Source organism: Porites lutea, chromosome 3 (assembly GCF_958299795.1).
Source record: "Porites lutea chromosome 3, jaPorLute2.1, whole genome shotgun sequence".
Lineage (NCBI taxonomy): Eukaryota > Metazoa > Cnidaria > Anthozoa > Scleractinia > Poritidae > Porites > Porites lutea.
Window position 1 is genome coordinate 46,525,411 of NC_133203.1, and position 22,001 is coordinate 46,547,411.

The 22,001-nt window shown below is 39.3% G+C and overlaps 1 protein-coding gene across 3 annotated transcripts in view; it reads left to right on the forward strand.

The window, feature by feature from the left end:
* Nucleotides 1–18,011: 18,011 nt before the first annotated feature.
* Nucleotides 18,012–22,001, forward strand: part of LOC140931277 (bromodomain adjacent to zinc finger domain protein 2B-like) — a 28,406-nt gene continuing 24,416 nt past the window's right edge. The window contains exons 1-4 of one of the 3 annotated variants that reach the window (XR_012164953.1): nucleotides 18,012–18,761; nucleotides 19,112–19,215; nucleotides 19,422–21,089; nucleotides 21,447–21,510. Coding sequence is in view for 2 of the 3 variants with exons in the window: in XM_073381049.1 (XP_073237150.1) it covers nucleotides 19,149–19,215; nucleotides 19,422–21,089; nucleotides 21,447–21,510 (1,799 nt within the window). In the remaining variant the exon portion in view is untranslated. The remainder of the gene's footprint in view (nucleotides 18,762–19,111; nucleotides 19,216–19,421; nucleotides 21,090–21,446; nucleotides 21,511–22,001) is intronic. The other 2 variants (XM_073381049.1, XM_073381048.1) reach the window with 2 other exon arrangements.

Consider the following 22,001-nt stretch of genomic DNA (forward strand, 5'->3'; position numbering starts at 1 on the left):
CTTAAAAATCTGCCTTACTCTTAAAATGATAACCTGAAAATATAATTTCAAATCTATACAAAAAGGCCTTTATGAAATAGTACAAAATGTAGTAAAAATGATTAGTCAGTTCATGTGATCTTCTGAGCCCGTGTACTACAAGAATTGAGTGACTAAACCAAAACCCAACCAGCGAAATCCGAAAAACTAACAGAGGTTCATTAAGGTTTCCATTCTTGCGGTTGTTTTTACCCAATCGATGGCAATAAATCTTAAATATGACAAAAGAAACGTAAAGAGAAATACTTCTTTTGATTTCGACGTTTTCGACGTTTAAAACTATTCATCAGTGTAGAGTAACTTTGATTTTGAGGATTTCTTGGATACATTTTAAATCATCTTCTGAAGAATAAAAATTAAAAAACTGAAAGCCCTATGGAATATCTTTTCTGAAAATGTTGCAAATTGCATAACCGTTGATCAGTAAATTAAAAGTGGAAAATTAACAAGATACTTATCCATCCTCCAGGCTTGCGAATAGTCATCATTCAAACTGACAGACACTTGAGGACAATTGTACATCTGAAAGGAAGAAATAAAACACAAGATTAGCTAACAGTTGCAAGTGAGATTGCCAGAAGTTAATGTCTAAAACTCATCATTAGTACACCGTGATGTATACAGGTATTTACCTGGACTTTATTATTGCCAATCAAAGTTGATGTCATCCGTATGAAAAAAACTTTACAACTCTGAAATTAATTCTGTATACTTCTATTGGCCTGAAAGAAATAAAAAATACATCTTAGCACAAAGTGTTCATTAACCAGGACTCAGTCCGTCAAAAGCTGATAATCGCTAACTAAAAATTATGTACTTCCTCAACCCCAGTCTCCCAGCTAAACATACACCCCTTATTACAACTGCGTCCCCAGGGAATTACGAAAATCCTCCGAGAATTAATCCGATGCAGAAAAGTGTCAATCAAAAATATACAGTTAGTCATCTGATTGTGGCTTTGCAATTTTATGAGATTCCCAGGACCCTTATCTTGGGGAAGGACCGCAATCCATGTGAAGTGCCATTTAACTGGGCTATTTCTCGTCCACGCTTCTCAAAATTCTGTAATTTGAAACTTTTAGAATCTAAAATGTCGTTTAAATTCTTATATTTCCAAGTTTCAAATTTTGAATTTTGGTTTAATTGTGATTTGAAAAGTGAATAAGAGAAGAACAAAACATCAGTCAAATTGTCGCAAAATCGATCCAGAAAACTTGAATGCATTATCCTGGCTAGTAACATAATTTGTTACTCAGGGTGAATGAAAAAAAAAGCGAGAAGAAAAAGCAGAACAAGAAAAAAAATGTCTACATATTTGAAAGTTCTGTCTTCAATACGAAGTTCTGTATCTCATAAGCATAGAACTCTAAACTGAAAGTGTTACGAAAAATTGAGCATCACTAAATTTATAAACTGTACGGAAAATATAAATTACCATAGTAATAAGAAATAAGTAAATAGATAAATAAATAAACACAAACACACAATCATGGCATGCAGACAAAAAATTAAACTAAATTTCTTAATTTAGGTAGCTTAGTAGTCTATCGTGTCGTATAGCTTTGTGAAAATATGCTTTCACTGGCCTCGAAGTTCTTGCTTATGGTTCTAAGTCTATTATGGTCATAATAAATTATCTGCATACTTTACCCAAGAAATTTAATATGATTAACGTTTTTGGTAATCTACCTTATCTGATTCGACCACGAGTTATTTCAAGCTTTGTCCCCTAAAGTCTAATAAATTAGCGAGCGAGCAACCTTAGTGGCATCAAAATGTTCATTTGATGAGACTATCCTGAGAAAATAACTCAGGATTAGATTTAAGAGTGATCTTAATAGATGTATTTGTGATTTATCGGGCGTGAAAAAAAATTATTTTCTGTTACATATAAAGCCAAATTAAATGAGTTCTATGTTTTTCATTTCTGATTTCGTTACTATCATAAATATTACAAGAATTAAAAACCAGAAAAACACAATGTATGCTAAAGTCGTTTTGTTGTTTTCTTTGAACAATGTCTTTGCCGTCTCAACGAAGTAGACAGTCAAATAAATAATATTTTGCCAGCTTTGTGATTGTTAGAAGATTAAATAAGGACCAATTCAATGCCAGTCGAATCTATTTCGTCAGAGTTTCCGGTAAAATACTAAAGATAAAATTCTAATCTTGTTTGGTTTTTGATGAACACAAAGCGAATTTTGTACCGATATTCAATTGAAAAGAGTCGCAAACATTCTCTAAAATACTCTCAAAATGGCCCATGACGTCCTTCACATGGTTTGCTTGGGGACCCACCCTAGCTTAGTAAGATTTCCATCGCCAGTTAAGGAACTTTTAGAATTGTTTCTATAAACAAGAATCTCGAATTCACCAAATGAAGCTTGAAGGAAGAATTTTTGCCGTAGCTTTTTGGGTGTTAGAAGCCCTCCTCCTCCCCTCTACAAATCCTAATACACTTTATTTTGTTTATTTATTTCTCCATAAAGATCAAGGGAAGAATTTTTTGCTCCTACGTTTTGGGTGTTTGAAGCCCTTCCTCCTCACCTCTCCCAATCGTAATACACTCGAGTTTGTTTTAATATCCCCATGGAGATTAAGGGAAGAATTTATGTCCTTGTTTTTCGAGTATAAACGCTCTCCCCCACCCTTCTGCGAAAAACAACTTCAAACTCAGGTCTCGCACAAAACATCCAGTGGGAGATAAAAATGAACGGTTTAAGCACCCTTGGGAAGAGAGAAAGGTGAATGAAAAGTTAACAATACTTATCTCCACACTCGTCTATTTCGTGGTGAAAAAAGGACTGACAACTCTTCTAACGACAGTTAGGGCTCCTGCAGGACTGTCAGCTCTTAAGATCAACAGGTGAGCGGCAAACTGATTCCTTCAGGATGGTCTAGGCTTTTGTGTCTCAAGCACATAATCTAACGAAAAACAAAGATCAACGATCCTCTCAATGAGTACCGGTATATGCAGTAAAAGAATATAAATAAGTGAGTAAATATGAATTATCATTATACTAGTCTACCGTTAAGGAATTATACCTTTGTCATTATCTCTGTTTTTTTGAGGTCGGTGAAGAGGTGCTTTGAACAGCAGATTGGTCAACATATTTTCGGTAGTTTTCTCAGCTAAGTCAGTATAGATGCAAACAGACCTGAGTACTTTGGACTTGATTTAAATGATCGACAAATATGGCTCAAAAAATATGGAAGTTCGCCCCATCTTTTGAACCCAAATTGTGAAAATTGTATTGCTCTCACTTAGAAGCCGGATTCACGAAGCATGCAAGCGGTGAATAAAGCTCTTTCCTATGCAGTTTAATGACTCTTTCGGTGCTAAGATCAAAACAAGGCTTGCAATTGTGTAAGATTTTAATGCTTCTAATGCGCAGTCCTTCTAGCTAAAGAAAACGAAACGTAAAACAAAGGCTTAGCTTCCTCATTTCAATTTGGCGAATTTTTGTTAATTTTATATCGCATCGCCTTCCAGTTACTATTTAACTTTAATTGCTTGTTCTGTCTCCAGTTGCAAGGAACCAAGTCAATAAGCAAACAGACCTTCTTAGCTTCTGTTTTGTTTTCCCGATGCAGGTCAAGTAATACTCCAGAGAAAACTGAGTGTTTGTTTCAAATATCTTTATATTCACGAGCACATGTGTGCATAATTTATGAAAAGACTCTTGGGGCAAATTCCCCTGGGACCCTCATTGGGAAAACAAAACGTATTAGCTAAAAAGGCCGATGAAGACCGAACCGCAGCCGGGCGCGACAAAATGCTTGCAAAAATGAAATTTCGTATCTTTAGACAGTTAATCGCTGACATTTCAAAACGAAATGTCGGAGAAAGAGTGTAGACAATTGGACAAAATTCTACGAATGTAGAATTTTGTCCTCAAGTCTTTTTCACAGTACTGTGGGTATAAGCCTACTTTAGAGTAGACTTAGGACATTTGCAAATAGGACATGTACTGAAATTAATGTCCTAATGTTCCTAAGTTATATCTCAGGATATATCTTAGGCAGAGATTTGTCTATTTATATCTTTTGTTCAGTATTAGCTATATTAAATGTAATTCCCGCGGTTTTCCTTGAATTTTTCTCTTGTTTTTGCTTTTTAAAGCTAGATTGGTAGCTCAGTCATGTTGTCACAGGGACTTTGAACGATCGTATCGAGACTCTAATGATCCATCTCGCCCTGATTGAAAATGTCTAGATGCCAAGGAGTGAATTCTAAAATTGTCGTTTGAATTCAGTGACTTGAAATTTGTTTATGAACCAAGTTGTTGAATGAAAAAAAGTTTTGGAATATCAAATGAAAATGTGGAAGTTTTGTTGGTATCACTTTCAACAAAGCTAAAAAAAGTAATTTCGAAGAATGTGAAAAAGCAACTGTAAGGCCAGAGTTAAAGCAGAAAACTGAGTTACGCCGAGAAGAAAGTGAAACACAACGTTACAAATTCCGGCAACTATTAAACAGCAATCAATTATCGAAAATAACAAAAGACCACACAAAAGACGCATAAAAGTAAAATTAGACTTTATTGTGCTTTCTTGCATGCAGAGCATCGCAATAAGATATAAAAATGCGTTATTTATGCTGCATTTTTACTAAAATTGAATCAAGCCCAGAGTAACGTATCATTACGCCATGCAGTTTCAAATATTGTCTCCGGCTAAGCCAAAAAAACTATCGAATGAATGTTGACCAATTTTTGCCCATATTTGCAGCACCTCATAAAATCTCCTAGCCTTATAAACTGTTCACAAGACACAATTACTCTATTATACTAAATATCAGTCTATAATATTAAATATACTTATCTGTCCGCCTTCTGTTCACTTGGCGGAATGGACTTGACTCTGTACGTGCTGTGTTGAACGGGAGCGAATGGAAGTCCGTAAATGCGCCATCAGTTTACAGATTCAGTTTCTGTGTGACAAGACAAGAGAGATTAGCGAAGTAATTAATTTCCATTGTACGTTTAGTATTCACAGATTTTCCTGGCTGATTCTTGTGCATCATTATATTCCATGAAAGTTGGTGAATATTAATTTACCGACGCCGACAAAGGGGAACAAATTCTCATTTGTTTAATTTTCGTTACTTTAAGGCAAATGTCTTCCGTTTCATTCGTACTTTCTTTTGTAAAATCAAGTCATAATCAACACGAGATCGGCGCTCTAGGTAAGTATCATTTTGAGACCATCATAATCCAGGGAAAAAAAATAAACCCAAGTAAAAATTGTTCATTTTAGTTAGAAATAAGAACGAAAGCTAGTTTTGGTTTCAATGTACAATTAGATACTTCTTCGCCACAGAAAATGATTTCTCGGAGATTAAGAAACAGATTCTAACGAGAAAGACCTAGAAAAAACGGCGAGGTTAAAACTTTTGATTATCTGACATAAACAGAGACTGGACAAAGTCAAATGAAAAAAACGGAGCAGCAATTCAAGTTTACTTCTAGAACTATCGCGGGATATAAGAGTTTGGCCGCGTACTCAGTCAACACATGTCGCCTTTACTTTATAACAAATTGCAGTTACAGAGTCAGGCTCTGATGTATAAACCTCTAAGAGAAATGACTTATTAAGAGAACAAACCTGTTATCGTCTTGACTGATGCAGCACAAATGAAGCCACAAGAGGTAAAACCACAGCATTTAGGTCGCCTATCCAGTCGCTACTTTTAATTCTAATACTGGGTGCGTTTCTTGGTTTTATACCTTCTGGTGTAAACGCTAATTTATTCAGCTCAGTCGAGAAACACTTTTCACTCGGAGCTGAAAAAAAAAATTGAAGTGTTACTTCATGATTGTTCCAAGAAATATGTTAAACCCCCCCTTGCAACCTGTTGTTTTTTGGCTTGTCGGAATTTGCTACGCTGTTTTGTACAATGTAATTAATCCTTTACCATTGGGGTTTGTTAGGTAATTGCATGATGTGCACCTGGAATTTTGCAGGCGCATTGCCATCCTTATTTTTCATGGTATTCAGAAGAGAACAGTGTTTTTGCTGTCTAGATTGCCGTGGCGCTGCTAGTTTTGTGACGCTTGCTTCGTTCACTGATCAATCGTGCACCCGTACGGTTGGGAGTACCAATGATGCTACTCTTGTGGAAATTTTCTCGTCTTTTTTCCTGTATGAAAAACAAGACTCATTTTAGTGGGACTTGAATAAAAACGCCTTTACCCGTTGATGAATCTTCTAATTTTCACCCTTGGGGAAAATGCCAACATAGGGTGAGAAAAGATTATATCATCATTTGTTTCCTCTGTAGCTTGTCATTGGTGTAACACAAACGCTGCGTTTTATTAGGCCTGGACAAAAAAGTCTCAAAAACCTGACTGCATTTTCTTAATGACACTCTATCAGCAGGGAAGCTTTTAACCCTTAGAACCACAGAAAAGAAAAAATTCTAAAAAAAAATCCTTTCATACCCTGCAACAAACGCAGAATGTACTTTTGACCAGCCAAAGATTATAAAAGCATCGAAGAAGGCCACTCTACCGCGGTCTGAGCTAGTGCTACAGGTCAAGTGACTCGCGACTCATATTTCTCTCCTTCTGCATCGCATCTGAGAACACTAAACGAGCCAATGGGCCCATAGGGGACATGATTGTGCCAAAAACTTGATTGTGCCAACTAACGTTTTCTCTGAAATTTGCAATCAAAGTACTTGTGTAAATAAATCTTAGTGCGGTAAAATATTCTGAACAGTCAAAAGTCATTTTCTATTTAGTTTCTAAGTCCTGCTATAAATAGTTTTCTGTTCTTTTTTTCACTTGCGCAGTTGATCACGCTGGTTCCCACTTTTACTTAGGGCCTGTTCATATGAAAGTGGGAGAACTCAGGTAGGTGAGGTAACTCGCTTTGGTGGGTTAATCTCTGATATGGGGGAAGATCCATTCAACCAAAATTTCTAACCGGTCCGACCGGGAAAAGTGGTCCAGCTCAAAAGGTGAACCAGTTTTTCCGAAACTTTTCCGGTTGGACCGAACCGATCCATTGAGTTTTGGACCGAAAATTTCGGAAATTTTGGTTGAATGGATCGCGCCCATGGTTACCCCACCTATCATGTATAAACGTGGTCATATTAGAATGAGAGATTGTATGGACAAATGGGTAACCCCACCTAAGGGGGTTACCTCACCTTCCTGGAGTCCCCCATCTCCATGAAAACAGGCTCTTGGGGTTCGTTTTCTCCCCGTCTTGGAAAAACTGTTAATTGGCGCGTTTTTGGACCTCGAAAGCCTGGATACGACAAGTGACGTTGAGAGTGTACCGAGCTTGGTTGCCCAGATAACAGTATTTCAAGAATTCCTTCCTTAAGAAGTCGCCGGAAACATTTTTTTAAACCCGTACTTTTGACTTTTTGGCGAGCATTTGTCTCTCGTTTACAATGTAGCTGGGACTGTCGGTGTCTTCGTTTGTAGTCTTAAAATGTGGAGGTTTTATTAAAAGGGTAAAACGGTCGAAACCGTTTACGATTTATGTCAGCCCTGAATGTTTGCAACGATATTTGCCGCGAAACCGGGTTCTTTTTATTCCCTTGGCAAATTTATCGCTGTGTAACAACAAACATTTCAGCGATCAAAGCCCAGAGTGAACTCAACCCAAGCTATTTCCCCAAGGGGAGCTTTGGAGGAAAGGTCTACTGCAACCTCACCTTTTATTAAAATCTTTTTTACCGTATTAGCCAATCGGCTTTTTTGCAATTGGCTGGGATTTTCACGTGCACAATTTTGTAAACGTTCTGCCACCATTCCGCGCTATATAGCAAACAAGTGCCACGAAAGGAATGCAATTTTCGGGACTGTTTTACTGCGAATTTTTTATGACTGCAATTTCAGGTAGGTGGCAATTATTTTGTTTCCTCTTTGTTTGTTTATTTCTTTAGTTGTGACAGGTTTTATTTGAAGTTACACAACACACGTGTTTACGTTCTAGCCTGCATTGTTTATTGCTGAAAATTAAAATAAAGCTCCTGTCCAAGGTTTACTTAATTTCCCGGCCAGCTTATCAATTAAACTTTTCAAAAAAGTTTTGAGTACTTGAGGGTGTTCTACAAAATAAGAAACTCGTGAAAATTTAAAGGCGTATGCTTTTCTCTAACCGTTAAAAACAACCAAAGCGTTGCGCGTGGCTCGTTAAATAATTCCGCTCGAAGTATCAAAATATCGTTGTCGCGCCCTCTGAGAAAAAGATTGTTAGATTTTTTTTCAGTGTTTTATTTACTGATCTGCTGAGTCATAAACACGTGTGTCTATGACTGAAATTCCATCTTTCTCATTACCAGGAAGCCAATATTCATATAAAGGAGTCCCAACATTACTGTATATATTGTATATTGTGCACTTATCCTCGATGTATGCCTGATGCCCTTATCGATAAGTTAAGTCTGATCAGTTTTATCTCACGGTGAAACAACAGCAGCGATTAAAGAACGCTTGATACAAAAAGCCCATGTTTTCAATTTTCTTCGGGAAATTTATTCCTTGCAGTGTTAATAGAGTATTTTATATAGGAACATTGGGCTTTTTTTTCTCACTCCCCCTAATATGAAGCAATTTGTAACTATCTCCAAGACATGACGCATTTTGTGACACTAAAACGCTCGAATCGGCTTGATGGGCTTCAAAGAAACCCCACTCGTTTTCAGTGAAGTAATTTTTATAGCAGTATAGCAGCTCCCATGCACGCCGAACGAGGCGATTCCTCGTAAAACCCGGCCACCAGAACAACCTTAGAACAAACCAGAAACCCCGACAATTAGCCTGCAGAGAAGGCGTTATTAACCGCGGTCGCCATCTTAAAAGCAAACTGAAAAGGACTAAGGGAAGAGAGGCGAAAAAGGGGGCACGGGCGGGAAGTAGAGAAGAAAAATGGCGTATTCTTTCCTCCCCGCCCCCCCTCCACTATTTTAAACCTATCAACCTATCCCTCGAAATCAGTTTTTGACTCGCCCCAACTCACTGGTAGTTTCAACGTCCAAGATGGCGGTATAGCATTATTCCCGAAAAAAAAAATCATCGATCGCTCTGCAAAATACGCTTGATTTGCAGGCTACCCGACAATAGGGGGAAATAAAAAAGACAAACAGTAACCCTTACCAGTAAAATGTTTAACTTCCTTTCTTATTGTTTTATTTATCATAGTTTTTCGGGCGTGTTCTGTTTTCCGGTTTTCCAAATTTTGTACATGCTGAGCCCCATAGCCTTTCTGAGTATGTTATAGTTTAATTGTTCAGTCTGGAAATGTAAGCCCAGCTGTAGTAGCCTATTACTCATGTTTTAACTTCTCATGTCTTTTTAATCTCCTGCACTTCATTTGAAATTTCCTTAGTGTTTAGCTTTGGTGTAAATTCGACCACGAATGCTTGAGCGCTTACCATTTGTATGGAAAACCCCGGCCGGTAATTCCGGGGAGTTTAAATGGAACGGTTCATTCCGATGGAAATTTTCCAGAAAAAAGTAACCCCTTTCGAGGTATTACCTTTTACCCGTTGTACCATTTATCTGGTTAACCAGTGTCAGGCTTCCTCTTGAGGCGGAAGGTAATTTGTTTTAACCCAGGCCCACTCGTTATCTGGTGTTTTGCAGATGGTACAACTCTAACCCATCCTCTTTTCGGAAAAGTTTTGAATTCCAGTACCATTTGTCAGAAATGTTTTTACCGAAATTTCCTCACAAATGGTAAGCGCTCCTTGTTTCCCTAAGCTGGCTAGATTGGCATCTTTTCTTTACCAGGTCCTCTTGGCACCGGCTCCAAGTAGCCTGCAGCTGACATGACGTACACCGCAGTTGCTTATGTCATTCCGGTGGTAGTGCTGTTTTTCTTCATCAGTAGTCTGGCGTCTGCACTGCTCCTTTTGAAAAAAATAAGATGGAGATTTTGGAAGCGGAAGAAAGGACCCTCTTCAGCCGAGCTGAGGCAAAGGAGAATTCCTGTCATTGAGAGCACACCATTTTGGGTCCCAGGCATTCCAAGTAGCCTTGTGGGGATAGAGATCCAACCTTCAGCTCATCTGTTGCCTGTAACTTATTCAACTCCAAAACCACGCAGACACAAACTAGTACGTAACTCTTGTGAAAAAAGCCGGCTTTTTTTTAGAAAGGAGGGTACAGTGTTCTACAACACCTGCCAAAATTTCGCTTTTACGTTTTCCTTCGCACCCGTGGGGGGACACTCAACAAACAACTAGTGAAATCCCTACCATTTTATTTTCCTGAAGCCTGGAAAGGATACCGTAAAATTCCGAAAATAAGCCCCGGGGCTTATATTTTTCAAAGGCCCTTTTTGAGGGGATTATTTTTGGAGGGGCTTATATTCGGAGGGGCTTATCTAAGGAGGAAAATTTGTGTTTCAAAATCGATTGGTCTAGCCTTGTAGTTGGAAGGAAATTTACCGTTTTTGCTTTGTTTTACTTTGTATTTGAGGGCAATTTCCAAGTACAACCCCCCCGGGGGGGCTTATATTTGGAGGGACAATTTAACGGAGAGTTTTTTGCGTTACGAGTTTGGGGAGCTTATATTTGGAGGGGTTATACATGGAGGGGTTTATTTTCGGAATTTTACGGGACCCCTTTCGGGAGGTGCTTCCCCGAAAAGGCCATCACAAGGCTGGAAGTGTGTTAAAGCTCATTAGTTTAACAAAAATATTTAATTTTGTCGTAGCGCTTTTCAGTTCGCCACGATAGACCAGTAATGACGTGAAAATTATTCACGATGTTCTCTAAATCGTGGTTTCTGAGGCCGCTATCATTTAAAGGATCGATCAGCCGGCCTTGGTGATCAGGCCTAATAGGGATCGCAAATGAACTGATAAACAGCCAAATGGCAAAGCCAACCGATGTTCGACAAAAGAATTCTCTCTTTTTGGCAATTAAGGCTACGTTGTTAAGGCTCTTAGCAGGAATTATTGTCCCTTCCGTTAAATATTTTTGTTTTCAACAGTTCATAAAGCTGACTAAAAAAGTTATTTCTAGAGTCTATCGCGCTCCATACATCCTTAACGTCGCACTGAACATCTGTTTTCATCCAGAAAGAAGTCACTCTTGGAGCTCACTTGTAAGATCCTAACTTTTTCTTTTGCAGAATCAGGACGAATTACCAAAACTTAAGTTTTCTCTTCAGTATCACAAAGCAAGGTGAGTTCTTCTTTCAGCACATGAGTCAATTACCTCCCCTCGTCGCTGTCATCATGTTTACCTTTTGTTACTATTTGTTTTTCTTAGTGGGGTACTGGAAGTACAGCTGCTAGACACGGCTAACCTTTCCCTGGATAGCCCCAACCTGGACGATGCCGCGCTAGATGGTGGAGATTCCTCTGTGTTTCTCTTTTCCAACGTCCAACTGACCCAGCAGGTGAGGCTTGATTAGGGGAGAGTGACCAAAGTTAATATTCTCCCAACACCATCGATACATAATCTATAGAGAAAATGTTTTGAGAATTAATGAAATGATCACCTCAGTGATGGGAAATGCTTTGATCAGCAAACAAATTCTCTCAACCAATTCTTTAAGAAAATGCATGGAGATCACTCCGGAGAATTTTTATTATGATATTGTGGCTTAAAGGGTTAAAGTGATGCACAAGCATTCCATATAGGAGAGGTGAGGTTGTAGCCGGCTTCAAACAATAATCACAAAAGAGAAAATCGCTTGATCGTATAAAATTCTCCCAACTAGGTCTTTGAGGAAAATCATGGGGATCAGTGTGGAAAATTTGTTTGAGGATATTGGGGCTTTAGGTAAAAATGTTATACGAGACGATTCGCAACAACGATTTTTAGCGCAACACAGCGTTCCAACATTGTTGCTATATTGTAATGAATAGTTACAACATTGTTCCAACATTGCAACCCTGTGTTGCTCTAAAAATCGTCCTTGCGAATCGTCTCGTGTAACACCACCTTTAAAGGATTAGGCAGTGCAGCAATTCTTCAACCTCACACGTATCTCTGGCTTATGCTAACGAACGTGGATTTTATCTGCAAGGGTTTGCTTTCATTTTTTTTATCCCAATCTTATTCAGGAGGAGACAAAAAAACGGCTCCGTTTAATGTCTCGCCGCCGTCGCCGAAGGCATAAGTCTTTCGAGATCGAGATGAGCTATGAAGCACTACAGCTGCAGACATTGCAGTTCTGTGTTATGGGGTATGATGAGTATTCAAGAAACAAGGTTATAGGAGATGTGCTCCTGCCTCTTGCTGAATTGGCACAACAGGGCTTGGACATCACCAGAGAGCTCGTGATGTGGAGAGATATACAGACCTGTCAACCGGTGAATAACCCCTTGTTTTTATATCGGGAATGGTTTGTTTTTCTTTGCTGAATTTTCTGGTAGGAAGTGGAGACGTGGTGTTTATCTTTGTCAAATTGCACCATGAATCTTTTTTGGGCCACGAAAGTTTGATCAAGTTTGCCACGAAAACGCGTCACAAATAGCCAATAGAGAGCTTTAGGACGAGAGCGAGTATGATTTCGAGATTTAACTTAAAGTTTTTATTGCGTGTTCTAATAAAAAGACATCCCGGAAATCTTCAATTTACTTTTTTTCCACCAGAAAAGTTATAGTACGGTTATTTATATCGAAGGAGGTTAAGCGTTTAAACTTCTTACGTTTGATGACTTGTTTCCGCCACTACGACATTCTCGCTAAAACTCGTAGTAGAATGACGACGGCTATCGCGTTTTCCTGCCAAAATGACGATGGTTCACACTTGAGCAATACTCAGTACTGGAAAAATCTCCTAGTCGTAGTCATACTCGTCCTACTCGTCTCAGAATCTAAAGCTCTTTAATAAAAGAATTGAGGCTCAAGCGTCCCCAAAATAGTCCCATAATGCAATTAGACAAAACACGTAGCCAGTCGCTCAATCTCAAAGCCATTCTCTAGCTATATTTTTATGTCCAAAGTTTTAAGAGAACCAGATCAGAAAGACAAAGTTTTTTTGAATAAGTTAATTTCAAAATTTTCCTAACCACTCGCTTGGTTTTAGTCTCATCTTGTATCGTTCCTCGTTTGTCAACTCCGCTGTGTCTTATTTCTTTTAGCGGTCACATTTATTACGTGAAAGAATGGGACAATTGTCGAGCATAAAGTCATCCCAGGACGTCTCGGAGCCGGATGGCACAGGGAGACCAGCCGAACGCAAGTGTAGCACTTCATAAACAATCACAGACGCCAAATATGGAGAATACCTGCTCATATTAAGTCTGAGGTCGATAAAGATGTTGATGTTACAGTTTATTCTTACAGTTCCAGTTAATGCAACGAACAAGCGGAAAATCCCGAAACTCGATACTTATACAAAGGGTCGACTAAAAGCTGCGTTTTGTTTTCCTCAAACCTTAGTGCGCAAACAGCCCTGGCCTTACCACGACTGCGCGTGAGGTGCACGCTGCACGCTGCACGCGCAAGGATGAGTGTAAGAACCCTCAACCGAAGGAGCGCGTTTGCTTAGCCCCGCCTAAGGTCTGAGCTGGGTTCCTCGAAAGATGTTTTAGATAAACCCAGGATTAAACCAATTTTATGCAAAGTTGTCTCTTTTTGGAACATGTAGCTGGAGATTCTAAAATAGTGTTGAGTCTAATCCAAAATCCAGTTACGTTTACACAAAATGATGTTATGATTAATGCAAAAATTAAAATAAAATTAATACAATCGCAAACTTACAGTTTAATCCTGGATCAGCGTTATATATTTATAATCGACCTTAATCGGCATTTTTGGAACCGCGCCTTGGTTTCTATATAACTGTCGCGATCGTTATTATCGTTCAGAGTTTTTTTCACTGCTATCTTTCAGTTACTTTTTGCTTTTTAACTTCCGTAGAAGGTTTGTGTTAACCGAAATATCACTCCAATACATCCGCACTGTAAGGGTCCGTATTATCCATGTTACGATCCGTCATCAAACCCTAACACGTTCTGTAAATCTTAAAAAATACTACAATTTATTTCGTCACTTCCGTCCGCCATTGTTTTGTTGAAAGGGAACCTCTGCACAATTCCTCCGCACGTATTTTCTCGGTAGTGTCCAGACCTTTGCATCACGGCTAGATCGCTTGACCCCGCTTTATGGCTTATAGAACGAGAAATATTATATTTGAAGCGCGCTTTTTGTGGTTTATAGCTAATAGAACGAGAAATGTTACATTTAAAGCAAGCTTGTTTGGTTTATGGCTGATAGTACGAGGAATGTTACATTTGGAGAGCGATTCTTGTGGTTTATGGCTTATAGAACGAGGAATGTTACATTTGAAGCGCGCTTGTTTTGGTTTATCGCTTATAGAACGAGGAATGTTACATTTGAAGCGCGCTTGCTTTAGTATATGGCTTATAGAACGAGAAATATCATATTTGAAGCGCGCTTCCGCAGTCTTGTGGTTTATGCCTATAGAACGAGGAATATTACATTTGTAGTGTGCTTGTTGTGGTTTATGGCTTACAAAACGAAGAATATTGCTGTTGAAGCGTGCTTATGTCGCTTTATGGCTTATATAGCTTTTATAACGAGGAATTTATACGGTCCGCATCAATCCAGCAAACGGACCGTTACGATTCGTACGGATCGTACGGACCGTATGAACCGGTAACACACTGTGCTCTGATGTCATAATGAGATGCACGCTCCGTATGTGCTCAGAATACGGACCGTTAGCAACGCTGAAGGTTTGTACGGAGCGTACGATCCGTCAACTGCTCATAGCGGTGCGTAACAGTGCGACAGTATTGGACATGACTGTTGCAGTTATGGGAAACAAACATTGCAGAAAGCGAAGTTGAATGTTTCAGCGGGGTTAAAACAGCTCAGAATAGCAAAAAGTAGGGTGGAATTGAAAGAAGATAACATAAAAATGTGAAGCCGCTGAAGGAAGAAGATGTGCTTGGGCGATTTAACCTAGAGAAAAACCAGAAGAATGCACCGTGTGCTCACCGTGTGCTGTCGGAGTCTAACTTAAAATTAGCGTTCCGAAGCAAACGTACATATATATTCTCGCTGGATACGTCTTGCCTTTGGTATTCTATAAAATGCCAGAACAGGGGAGTTCCTGAATTATTTGTGCACAAAGGCACACAACAACTTGCATGTCTCGTCATAATTCAAGGCGGCTGCTCGACTTGTTCCCCTCCCCCCCCCCCAAATCCCATAAATCCACGCGCTTAGTTTGGGTCCCAGGCTATCACTCTTTTCCGCCGTGAGTAAGTTAGGGTTAGGGTTATGGTTACAGGGGATGCCCACGTCACTAGGGTTTTTGGAATGGGGATGCCCAAATCGCAGGGATGCCCATACCACTGTGATACCGCAGCTCTTCAGGAGCATGTAAGAAAGACTACTGGCACAAGTTGCCGCTTTGAATTTGGTCTTCGCCAAAGAGAGCAATGATGCCCGGGGACGAGGGAAACTTTTATAAATTTTAACAATGATAATAGTAATAATAATAATAATAATAATACCTATAATGATAATAATTCATAATTCATATATTTGACAATTTCTCTTTGAAAAGTTTAACTTACAAATTCAAAGAAACAACGCACTAAATCTGGAGTGCAAAGAAGTCCGTGATCAGTTTTTAGAAAACCTTGATTTCTCCCATACATTTTCTGTAATTCGACAGTATCAAATTTACAGAAAATGTATGGGGTTTTCTAAAAACTAATCTTGTACTACTATGCACTCCAGATTCAGCTTGTTGTTTCTTTGAATTCATAAGTTACACTTTTCAAAGAGAAAGTGGCAAATACATGAATTCGGGAAGAATTAGCTGGCTTTCAGGGGCGTTCCTGGGCATTTTCCAGCTTTAACCCCGTAACGAGAATGTTGCTGATATACGCTTATTAAACCAGGGTTTTAGAGGTCGAAAAGTATCTTTAGTTGGATCTTTAAGTTACAATCACTTCACATAAATGTTGTATTTCCCTACTTCTATACAATGTCATGTTGAACGCAAAGACAAAGCTGTGTTAGCGAGGCTAGGCCTGGCGGAAAACTCCCGGACCACCTTGTCTGTGTCGATGCTCTTGTCCAGGCCACGTACGCGTCTAGAAGCGCGAGCCCAGAGGACCTCTCTGCTCATATACTAGAGCGCAAGTACGTCTTGACCGTTCACATACAACTAAATGATCGTTCCGGAATTGCTGTCGACACCGGCATCATCATCATCATCATCATCATTATTATTATTATTATTATTATTATTATTATTATTATTGTTGTTGTTGTTGTTTTGTTTGCTATAAGTTATACAAAGCAAAAAAAATCTAATTATTTCAACTCTCATGGCGAGGAAACCCAAGAGAAGCCACCAGGCTTATAAGGAATGGGCTCCCTCAGTTAGATAATTAGAACAAAATATCGTCAAAATAATTGTGAGAATAAAATTTTCCCCCAGAATCTTTTAAGCCCGTTGTTAACTGGCTTACAGTCAGGTACACCTCCCCGGCTATGAATTCCAATTTGAATTTCCCTGACATGATTACCCATGATGCAGCTGTGCGCGTGAACCTGACTATTGGGACTCAAATCAGTACATCAGTACGTTAAAATGTTACAAACGTCGCTGCGTTTAATCGAGTAAATACAGTCATTTTGAGACAGCTAGTATCATGACCAATTTTTGGTGGGTCAATTTTTGATCGGGGGGAGGAGGTGGAGAAAACGTTAGAGTAATCATTCAGCTGATATAACATTCAAGGATAAGAAAAAACACTTCTGAAATATCTATTTTTCAGAGAGAAAAAAGGACAAAATTGTTTTTGGCAGGCATTTTTCATATTACGGTGGCGTGCATGATAAAACGCGTGAACAGTGCAGTGGCTTCTGCTGAAGCGGAAATTTAAGATATTTTAAGACCCGTTGTTTTGACCTACTTTGTTTATTTTTTCAGTTATCACAATTTTTAATAGATATTCGCGGCCCTTTGCGCGCTTAGTCGAGAGCAGTTCGCCCGTGAATTAAAATTCTTGGTATAAATTTGAACATCTCGAAGAGAAATTTTTAGTAATCTCGCAAAAGGGACTTGTATGGTCCTTCGCTAATCTTTGTCATGTTAGAGCCACGGGGTGTTGATTTACCGAGCGCTTTGCTCGGCAAGACGCGATCGCTGATGCTCCAATTAACCGTTTTGTTTTGGTTTTCTTTTGTCCAATTTGACACTTGACGAGTCGAAAACGAAGTGGATAAAATGCAAATAAACTGCAGTGAGCGCCAGCCAATCACAGAGCGAGTATTCAATGGTTTTACGGGTTATGATTTTGTTATCACTCGTCGTACGACATTCGTGAGGTCGTAATATTTTCACGTTCCTAAGAGAATTCTGACTCTCGAGTGTTTTACATAAGACGGTCTTTTATTTCAAAGGCGCGCCATAAATGGACATCAGGAAAACTTCCCTTCGCTGTGAAAGTAAGGCAGAACGAATCGGGGAATCGAAAAGTGATGTAAATAGCTTCATCGAGTTTTGTTAGTTCTGTTTATGTGCTATTTTTGTGAAATTCCCACTGTCGATGGAGAATAAAATTTTCCTGTATAAAAACTACCCGACAGCAATGTTTTAATAATGAAAAAGCCGCATTTTTTAATTCTTACACGCTCGATCTCCCTTTTCTCTTTGGTTGAAATGACGGACCTTGATGTCTGGCTCGTATGACGGCGACTGTATTTTCTTCAGTAATTTGAGATTTTAGGACAAATTGCTACTTGATCTACCTGTTCTATTGTGGAGTCTTAACCTTCAAGGTATTTACATCAGTTTGTGAGCTTCGAACGCTCGAAGCTGCAAGAAATATATTTTCTTCAATTTATGTTATTTTTACGCTGGTTTCTATATTGTTCATACTGTGATCGCGTGTATTTTTAGATCACCATTGCGCGGGACCGACAGCACTCGGCCGGACAGAACAACAATTTTTACAAACTTCCTCAAACAAAACCGAAGATAGATCGAGCGCACTTCCCCTTTTTTAAATCGAACCAACTTCGGCCGTGTAAGCGAATAGTAAGAAAAATAGCCATAACAGTGGCCAGAAAATTTTCGAATGTTCAGTTTTGGAAAATTTACATAGCTACAGCGATGGGTTTCCCTTCAGCGGCCATTGGTGCCCACCGGCGTATTTGCCAGGATTTTTCTCGTCAACAAGGCAGTTTTCGGTTCCCGAGCAAAGCTGATTACCTCAAGGAACTCTCAAAGAGCAAAACTGTCATTTACGAAGCTTTTCCGGTAGCTGACTGCCGAGTATTTTAGGGGACGAGTAATGAGATGAAAGTGGTAATTCTTTACCGTAACTCGTGGCATATCGAGTCAGTTTACTTTTGATTATTTCACGAGGCATTGTTTTACAATTCTGTGACGTCACGTACCACATGCGCTTTATGCTTTCCTTCGCCCTTCTTTCCTCAATATCGCACCAAACAACCCTAAAAGGTTCATTTTTCACCTTGATTCCAACCTTCGCTGCTTTTTTCATTTCTCCACAGTATATCGAACCTTGGAAACTCTTAACTTGTTCATAAACTAGATTTGCACACGTGTTGCAGCATTTCCAGAGCTCGGTTTGCAGGTTTCCTGAGCTTTCGAGACTTAAAATTCCCTCAAAACGCCATCCAAAATGGCTGTTTTTGTCTTTCCCCGACGAAGACAAGATGATGTGTAGGGGACAGGCTGGAAAGCACAGATCATCCTAGAAGCTTATATAGAACGACTTTTGCCGGTAAGAACTCGATTTTAATGTGTTTCCAGGCTTCCTATCCTTATCAAATAGTTTGTAACTTACCTCTGCGTACTTCGCTTGAATTTTGTCGTTAAGTTCAGGGCGGGGAAATAGTCGGCGAAGCAAATCGTTTTAGCTAGGTATTTGGACATTTTTACGTACTTTTTTCGATGAAACAATACTCTGAAATAGTTTTTCCAACAGTTGTAAATAAACATGTGTATTAACTTCACATATTCCCTTCCTTATAGCTCGATATTCTTGACTCGGCGTAAGCACGCATTTCGTCGTCATCTTCGTATCTATTAAGCCATTGTTTCGTCCTTTGACATCGTATTTCTAATCCTTAGGCATAACTGAGAGACATAAATTCCTCGCTGTCTTGGAATGGATCCTCGAGACGTCCCAAATCACAGCCCCGCTCACCCTCACAGCTTTTTTGATGGCAATCCAGGTGAGCGTAGTTTTACTTTGTTGCTCGTTCAATTTGTTTTGCTGGCGTTATTTCGTCGTCACAACGAGCCCATCGAGGATCTCCCTTTCCTCTTTTTTTAAACCGTGCTCTTGTGCATGAATTGTTGAAGTTAAAATTAGTTTGTTTAATAGTTTGTAACTCTGATATTTGGAGCAGACTTGTCATTATTGTGCCTTTTGTTTCAGGCCATCTTCGCTCACCTCCATTGTCCCACGATCCGTCTTACGGAATGCATCCAAGTGCCTTCTCTATGATGGGAAGAAGACCTGGTTTGCCAGACTTCAGAGGAACATTACCTCACGACCCTATTCTAAGCTCTCCAGGCAGTTTGACTTCTCCTGGCTCACTTCATAGCTCATTAACTGCTGGGGCAGGTGGTGCAGCTTGGTGGATGCCCCCACATCCACATGCTCATGGGATGACACCCGAGTATTTTCCCAGTCATATCCCTGGAAGCTGGCTAACACATGAACATGACTGTGGTATTTCTAATCATGACAGACTTGATGAATGTCTATACCCTCCATCAAGGTCTAGAAGTAACATGATGAATGGAGTAAATTCGTCTGGTGTTTTTGGAAGTGGGTCAGGGATCTTTTATCCTCCACCAGCAAGTCCACAGTCGGTACATAGCTTTGTTCGCCAAACTAGTCCTACCACCAGTAGTTCAAAGAGCACACTTTCACATTGGAGTAGCCACGGCAACCATGATGGAAAGGGTGGTCTTGATCTTGGGAACAGCCGTGACTTAGAGGTGGCCCCATCACATCTAAACAGGAAATTGACTAACTGTAGTGAAGAAAGCAATGATAGAAACAGTGAGTTGAGATCGGGTGATTTAGCTTTGCATCACAGGGAAAGAGTTAAAGATGCCAATATCAGAGTCAACAGGGAGCTTGAAAAAACAAAAACTTCTAACAGCTTTCCTGAAAATAAAGACTTAATGTCTGGAAATAAGACACAAGTATTGCAAAATACTGAGCATAATAATAAAAATGGCCAAAGACCATCAAATGTTGCTGCCCACAGTGATAACAGCAACATTCAAACGCATCAAAATATTGGTTTAGAAAAGAGAAATGACAAGAATGTACATGCAGGGATTGTAGAAGAGAACCATACTTCATTAAATAAGACAGCAAATTTAGAGCCCACTGCTAAGTCAAGTCCACCAAAGTTGCAGAAAGTGAGGTCTGGCCCGCCACCTCCATTAAAGGTGCCTTCTTCCATTTTGAATACGACTGAAGGAATTATTCCTACGAAACGAGAACCACCTGTGAAAAAGGGAAAAGATCTCTCTGCTATGCTCAAAGAGGAAATGCTGAAACCAAGTAAAAAGGTGGTGACTAGTACAGCTAAACAGACAGAAAAAGCACAAAATAGTGTTAGCAGTGAAGTGAAAAGCAAACTGAAAAATGTGTCTGAGCAAAACGTGGCCAGTACTTCGCAAGTTTCACCGGCCGGTCAAAAGCCTTCTTCAAAGCTGCCTGCAAGTCAGCCAAGAGTCCCATCAGGAAAGCCACCATTAATAGCGCATTTCAGGGACGTAAAGTATAACGAGGAGAGTAGTGATGATGACAGTGATAGTAGCAATGTCAGTAGTGACAGTGAAAGCGGCAGCCCCAGCGATGATGACAGCGAGGAAGGAGAAGAAGGAGAGAATGAAGAAGAAAGTAGCGGTAGTGATACTGATAGCGATGGTAGTGAGGAGGAAGAATGTGGCGCTGAACAGCAGGATGATGATGAAGATGAAGATGATGATGATGTAAACATGGAAAGCCAAGAAGGTGGTGTCTCATTTGAAGAATCAACTCAGTCACCCAGCAAAAGAAAACTTGAAGAAGGTTCTTCAGGTAATAATGTGAAAATTTTTAATGATCGGAGTCACAATTCAATGGTAATAATGCTAATTATAAGCACATGTTGTTCTTTGCTTGCTGAATGTTGACAATTTTTTATTTTTTATTTTTTTTATTTATTAAATGTTGACAATTGATGTAAAAAAAATGCCCATTATTTTCTGGGTTGTTTCATAGGAAGGAATTTTCAAATCTGGATTTTTTAAAAAAACTCCTTTCAATAGTTCTTTTGGATAATGCAGTTATTAAGGTTCCAGTGAAATGTTCCAACTGTCCCAGGTTGAATGCAGAACTTTTTCAATAAGCATCAGTGTTGTTTTTCTAATTTTTGAATATTTCTTTGTACTGTAGGCACACCAAGGAAAAGGCGTAGAGCAGTCAATGAAGATGCCATCAAAATTCCTTTGGAAAAGGGGTAAGATAAAGCTTTTTAGTTTTACAAAACTAAAAAAAGTAAAAAAAACAGCTAATGGACATGGTTTGTAAATGTTTGTTGTTTCGTCAAACTTGTCCATTTTTAAGTTCTTAGTTAATTTTATGTAGCTAGCTACAGTATATAGAATTATCTTCCTGACCCTGGTTGTTCAAATATTGGATAGCGCTATCCACTGGATAAATCACTATCTGGATAAATCTCTATCCATTGGATAGAGATTTATCCACCCGATAACCTGAGATCGGGCGTAATTTTTTTTTGCTTCTTTGCTTCTTTGGCTCGAGAGGGAAAAAATAACGCCTGATACATTTATTTAACAAGCCATCAACTGCCCCCTAATTTACATAATCTAACGTCTGCTTGACCTGTCACGTTTTTAGCCAATCAGCGTTTAACAGAAGGGAATTAGATTTTGGCGGGAATAATGTCTCTTTCGAAATAAAGTTTAGGGAAAATAGAATGTTTATTTG